Raw genomic sequence first — 7,009 nt, 5'->3', positions numbered from 1 at the left:
TATATATATATATATAAAATATTTCTATGAATAAATAAAAAACAGGTTCTCACTTTTGGAACGCTGAGACATCCTGAGAAAACTTCATCCAGTACTGAAGAAAACTATCATTCTCTAGTTTGGGTAAACACAGCTCTTTACAGAGGCGACTGAGCTCAGAATTTTCAAGCCTGATCTTAAATTGTTTCCACACATGAAGCATGATCACAGCTGCTCTCAATGGGTCCTGAACATACAGATTGTGTGTTTCGCCATCTCTCAGCTGAGGAATCAGTTTTGTCAGCATGAACTCTTTCAGCATCTTCCTCACCTGGAAATATAAGCCAGAGACACAGAGCTTGAAGCAGAGCTGGCAAAATAGGGGGTATCTAGACTTTATTCAGAACAACTCTGAACTTACATCATCTTCCTCAAACTGCAAGGAGTACCATTTCTTCTCTTTCTCTTCAAACACAAAAGGGTTCCCATAGACCTGAAAGAACTGATTCAGCTGGATTTGAAAGCTTTTCAGATTGGCATCACTCCAGCTTTTGAGAAGGTCAAAAATGTTGTCCAACATTATATATCCTGCTATTTCTCTGCCTTTAATCAGGTTTTTACGTTGCTCAGGCCAGAAGGTATCCTTCAAGCGTTTGATGACATTTTTTGATGGTTCGGCACAGATGATGTCATCATATTGATGCCAGTCCCCTTTAACACAACGAGTAAAACACAACATTAACTGTATGCACTGCTATAAAGGTGACAAAAACTGCTCTACAGTTAGATGTAGTAGCTTAATTTACCATCATCAGTGATGAGGTGGGGTTTCACAAACAAACACCTGTTGGTAGGACGTGCAGAATCCTGTTTGTAAATATACTCATACTCATATGCCTTCTTTTTGCACTTATAAACAACATATTTGTATGGTATCGAAGTAGAGACAGCTTCACTTTTTAATGTTGTCAAAACGCCTTCGACCAGAAACCCATGTTCACCAAGATCCCTGTAACAAGAAATAACAAGAATGTAATAATCTTATACTGATGTATGTGTTGCAAAATTAATTAGACAAAAAAACAGCTCTGCATGTACATGCACAAGCCAAAAAAAAAGCATTACTTCATCTACTGATGGAGGGGATATTGTTATATCCTGAATTGGGGCTCACACAGCACTGTGCATAAGTCTAAGACCACACCTCATTTCTTTAAATTTTGCTTTCTGAGAGCAAGGTTCCTAGCAGAGTTTTTAAGTGCTTTTGATCAATAGTTAGACTGTACATTAGAATATTTTAATATGCATCATTTGTATAATTATGCTGTGTTTCAAGATTAAACAAACATTTGTTCTGCATAGAGGTAAAGTTACCTTGTCACAGCCAACTCAGCTAAATTTTCCTTCCAGTCACCAAGAGGGGCCCCGGCTCTGATGAAGATGTTATCTTGATCAGGATCAAATTTAAAATCCTTTGAAAGAACTGCGTGGAAGTAAATTGTGAGTCTGTTATGTGCAGCAATATTCTTGTTCTGGGTCGGCCTGCCGAGGAAAATTATTTCATATTTGAGTGCTTTCTTGATTATTATGCACAAGAAGAAACAGGTGTTTATAAGGCTGAAATGTACCTTTTAGGTGGTGATACTGTTTGGGAGTTTGAAGTATCTTCACTGGCCTCGACACTTTCTTTGTTACCAGTGGAAGTTTTGTTCTGCTTGTCCCCAGATTCTTCAACCTCCATGTTCTCCACAGGGTCCACACTGGAGCCTGAGTTGTCTGCCTGTAGTATATAGTATAACATGTAAAATTCAAAGAGTGATCACCTAAATAGGTTAAAAAATTCATTGCTGAATAATAAATTTTCATGATCAATATCTAGTGCTACCTTTGCTGGTGTTGAACTCTTCTGTTTCTGGTCCTGTTGATGTTTCTGTTTCTGATCACCTGGAGATTTCACTTCCTTCTGTTTTTGATCACCTGGAGATTTCACTTCCTGCTGTTTTTGATTGTTCTTGTTTTCCTTCCGTTTCTGATTATCCTGATTTTTTTCATTCTGTTTTGTTTCTTCAGTCTGTTTTGCTTTTGGAGCTAAATTAGCAGTCTGATTCAGTTTAGACTGTGCAGTATTAGCAGATTCTTTTTTGTTCTTTTGGTCTTTTTTGCCAGACGTTTGCTCTTTCACATCAGTCGGTTTCGTCTGCTCAGCTGAACCTGACTGAGAGGTCATCTTGGTCTTCTTGGTCTTTGAGGTGGGAGGCTGAGCTGGAGGGTCAGCTGTTCCTGTGTTCAGTGTTTGATCCTGATCTGACCCCTGTGCATCACTCTCTCCCTCTTTAGCATTAACTGTGGTTTCCTCAGACCGCCCTGATGCTGTGGCATCATCTGTGGATGCAGTTTTGTTACCCTGTGTGACCTGAGTGTTTTCAGAGGAGGCCATTGTGTCAGTCAGTGAACTATGTTGTGATTCAAGTGAGTGGAAATCATCCTGGAGTGAGTCTGGTGCGTCTTCCATGATGTCATCAGAACTTTCACTGTCAGTGTGGTCTCCATCGGCATTTGTCCTCTTCCCCTTGTCTTCCAAAGAGACAAGAGACTGGTCAGACTGGCTTTGATCTTGATCTGACGATTTGTGGCCTTCTTTTTTCTTTTTGTTTTTCTTCCTCTTTTTTTTCTTTAAAGACAAGAAAAACAAATATTTTTGGCAAAGCGCACTAACGTGATCAGATAATAAAGTTACAGATAAACACTTCAGACCTCTGGAATAAAAGACCTAGTGCTCAATGATTTTACAAAAATGTTGTAGCTTTTTTTGATTTCCTACCCAGACATGTCAGGTTCATGACAAATTTACGTCACTGCAAACTCGAGCAAATTTCATGTTACTGACAAGCAGGAGTTTCTATTCGGACTTGTGTTTTCTATTTAACAAGTCAGTTCTAAACAAAATTCCAATCCACTCCTGGCACCTGATTAGCCACCCCAGGTGCTAACCTTTAAAGAATTGACAAGTAGGGTGGGAATTGCATAAGACGAGACGAGACGAGATAAGACTTTATTAATCCCACCGTGGGGAAATTTGCACATTGCTGCAGCTCAATACAGGAGAGGTTGAGAAGAATAAAGAAAGATAACATAAGAAAACAAACCAGCCTATGTCTTTCTTGATCAAGAATGAAGCTTCGTCTGTTCTTGGCTGAGAACAGGCCTGTAGTAAGCTGCCATAATTTTCATCTCTGCAGCTTTGAGCTGCACTAATTGATAAGAAGCAACCCTGTGATTGGTCAAGATGTTTTCTCTGTGCTCTGTTTGCAATAAACTGTCCAGCTTTCCCCGGCCAAGGTCAGAACTTTCTGCTGAGACCTGTCTTAAGCGTCCTCAGAAACTTCTCATTCTTTGCAAAGAGAAAACTGTTTTAAACTGAATACTTATGTCTGTGTCTGGTTCATTTCTTTTTAAGGTGTAATTTAATGTCCATCTGACAGTCTCCAGAGCCGGCCGACTGCGCAGCAGCTTAAGACTACGATAAAAGGACAAGTTTGGTCTGTTTACTTGTCTGTTTGTGCAGCCGAATGCGCAGCAGCTGAAGACCATTTTTACAGCTAAATCAACAGGGGGGAAAGAACGATATTAGGGTACCAACTGCCTGATTCTCCTCTAGCTCAATAGTAGCTTATGGACGCATGTCTGTTTCTGCCATCCAACATGGAAAAAAGGGGCGGTCTTCTGAGGTGCGTGACATCATGTGCAAAGGGTCAATAAGACATGCGACTGCGGTTTGTTGATTGTGCAATTTCAGAGCGTCTTTTACCTGACCGAATATAAACGAGCTGCAGACGCGGTGGCCATAAATTATCATAAATTCTCCCTCTGCCCTCCCTCAGCTCATATAAAGTATTTAAACTACAGTAATGATGGCTGGATAATGTTTTTTTCCCACTCAAAATCAGTATTAAGTAAGAGTGTAGTAGAGCTGGGGTTTTTTTTTTTTGTTTGTTTTTGTTTTTTTTACGGTGGACAGAAAAAAAAAGACGCGACCAGCTGTGTGCTCACGCTCCTTATTGGGACCTGTCACCTGTCACCGGGGGATCGCAGCGGGAGTGCAGACGGAAGTTGCGCAACTTTTTGTCACTCAGCAGGGGGTAAAAGACGTGCGACAAGAAGTATAAACCAGCCTTAAACCTCCTTGGTGTTGGCAAACAGCAGAGCCAGAGTTTTGTTGTCTCTTGTGTGGCAATCAACATACTGTTTGAAGTTAGGGAGAGTGGAAGACGGGGAGGCATGTGACATTTTAAAGATGGGCAGATGGATTAAAAAATAGTAAGTAGGCTCAATGTGAAGTGTGTGAGAGGAAAAAAATTATAAAACACTGAGTTAATACAAAACAACAATTGTGTGAAATAATTCTGGCTTTAAAAACCAGTTCATATATATTGGGAAAACATCTACAGGAAAGTCTATAACATAGCAATAGAATGGAGCAACTACACAAGTTCTTTGATAAACATTGATGAGTACTGCCATGTGGCCGCCATTTTAAATTTACAATTTGATTGTAATATTATGTTGGTGATCTCAGCTCCCACCACACCAAATTTCATCTCAATATGTGTAAAAGTAGCCGAGGTATAGTCATTTGAAATTAGCATTGGTGGCCATCTTGAAAATTCAAATCCAGAGTACTTTTCTTTCCTTGTACGTGCCCCACTAAAAACACCTCGGTCACCCATGTGCCCATGCAAAAACGTCTAGCTCCGCCCCTGCCTTAGGGCTGCACATTTGTGGATCTGTGATGTTAAGATTTTTAAGAAGCACTGAGGAAAAAGATGAGATTCTGTAACTGCTTTGTTCAATTTCTGTTTCTGTTTCTTGATCGTGGACAAACTGCTTTGCCTTTAACATGATCTAACTTTTGCAAAAAATAATGCAAATAATATAAATAAGGCAAAGTGTGGTTTAATCAGAAAGGGTTATCCCAATGTGCTGACATGTACTGACGAGCTATAGTCATTTGAAATTAGCATTGGTGGCCATCTTGAAAATTCAAATCCAGAATACTTTTCTTTCCTTGTACGTGCCCCACTAAAAACACCTCGGTCACCCATGTGCCCATGCAAAAAAGTCTAACTACTAAATTTGTTAGTAGTTGGCAACTAACTACTAATTTTTAGTAGTTAGTTGCCAATGCTGAACTACAACAGGTTTAAACCTGCTTCAGATTATTTATTAGAGAGGTGATGACTTTACTTTGTGATCATTTTGGGACTAAACTGTGTTTCAGACAACATTAAACTGTTTTGGAGACAAAAGTCTCTAAAAGTACCACAATGTAGGAATGTCAAAATTACTGGGGTTCCTGGATTTATTTGATATGTTTGTGATCAAATTTCTTTCACCTTCATTCGTCTGCTGAGGACATTTGCAAGAAATTTTTACTTACAAAATCTAAAAAATATTTTCTGTGCGTATTTGTTCTGTAAATCATAAAACATAAAACAAATCTGTAAAACATTACACTGCAGCAATGGCATAAAAAAGCTATAATACAGCTACGCCTCTACTGTGTCAACATACCAGTTTCACAGCACACTGAGTTTATGGCATCAAGTCCCAGTTTACCCAGAGTAAATACAGTTGGTTGGTGCGTACACATAAACTCACGTGACATTAACAACAAGCAGGGCAAAAGAGTGTTGTCCCGCTTACCTTTTTCTTTGGGTTGGGTTGTTCATCATTTGGTCGTTTGGGAGATTTACATGTCTCGTTCTCCGAAAGTTGGACATTTTTCTGAAGCTTCGATTCATCGGTTTTGCTTTCTGACTCTGCTACCAAAGCTTTAGGCTGATTGTCTGCATCTGAATTAAAAACACACAATTAAAAAATAAAATTAAATCAAACAGTAGATACAAATAAAAACCATTCAGACATTTGAAATATTTCCCTACAGAAAACAAGTAATAATAGGATTAATGTAATTCATTTAAATATCCTGCTTCTTTTTTAAATCAATTTGATAATCTCCACATCACAAAATACAATCGAGACAAAAAAAAGTGTGACTGTGGATCCATCTGTTCATTTTTACTGTTTAATTACTTTGGCTAAGACACACCTGAGCTGAGCTTGAGTAAGAACTAACTTTGCTTTAAACTACGTGTTTTCTTTGGACTTACAGCCGCAGACAACACTGGCCTTGACTGTAACCTCGACAAAGTGTGTCAAAATGTGGTTTAATTCAAACCAAGTGCTATTTGTCTTCTAACTTTATGGAAAATTAATTAAATATTTGGTATAATGTGAATTTTGTAACAGATACTCCTGTTTGAATGCAGATTTTGTCATTTGTTTTGGGAAATATGATTTGACTGCACGCATTCTGATATTTTTGAGTCTATCCTTGATGGTCATATAAAGCAGTAAACAGATGTCATGCAACAAATTTGTTCAAACTCTGAAAGTAAATTTACAACATTATACAGAATATTTGAGCTCATCTACTTACCCTGAGTGTTTGCAGGTGGGGCAGAAAGTCTGAAGCCACATTGGCTGCAAAACTTGGCTCCTTTCTCCGCAATATCATGGCTACAACGCGGGCACTTCATCTTCAGGCTGCACAGAGATCTACAAAAGACAAAACTAGTTTTCATTTGACACTCCCCAGCAAAACAGTTCCCCTTCAGTTTCAGTTCTGCTGGTCATTGTCTTGTGATCAGAAACGCAACAATGACACGGAGCCAAGAGTTTTATCTCAGTTGTACTTTGAACAGCCTCACTGGCCTGTGAGTTCTTAATGTTACAAGAGCAAAAACGAGGTTACAGCCTTTACACGCCCACTCTCAGTCCCACCAACTACCTGGCAACACATGATCATCGGCAAGAAAAGTAAAGTGAGCAGAAAATCAGAAACAGTTCATCTAAATAATAAGAAATTACACCATCCTTAAGAATCACGCCCACCGTGCTGTTCAGGTGTTACAATAATGTCTTTCTCTGTGTGTGTGTGTGTGTGTGTGTGTGTGTGTGTGTGTGTGTG

General features: G+C 39.1%; 1 protein-coding gene across 1 annotated transcript in view; it reads right to left on the bottom strand.

The window, feature by feature from the left end:
- The window catches only part of rnf213a (ring finger protein 213a), a gene marked incomplete at its 5' end in the record, with an annotated part of 32,863 nt that extends 26,266 nt beyond the window's left edge, over positions 1-6,597 (bottom strand). Inside the window, 8 exon segments of the mRNA XM_014010047.1 lie at positions 54-310; positions 401-690; positions 786-988; positions 1,354-1,521; positions 1,608-1,759; positions 1,865-2,650; positions 5,683-5,831; positions 6,479-6,597. Of these exon segments, the coding sequence (XP_013865501.1) occupies positions 54-310; positions 401-690; positions 786-988; positions 1,354-1,521; positions 1,608-1,759; positions 1,865-2,650; positions 5,683-5,831; positions 6,479-6,578 (2,105 nt within the window).
- Positions 6,598-7,009: the final 412 nt, after the last annotated feature.

The sequence above is a fragment of the Austrofundulus limnaeus genome, unplaced genomic scaffold, assembly GCF_001266775.1.
Source record: "Austrofundulus limnaeus strain Quisiro unplaced genomic scaffold, Austrofundulus_limnaeus-1.0 Scaffold65, whole genome shotgun sequence".
NCBI classification, from domain to species: Eukaryota; Metazoa; Chordata; class Actinopteri; order Cyprinodontiformes; family Rivulidae; genus Austrofundulus; species Austrofundulus limnaeus.
Note: the sequence above shows the minus strand (reverse complement) of the source record. Positions and strands in the feature narration are given on the sequence as shown.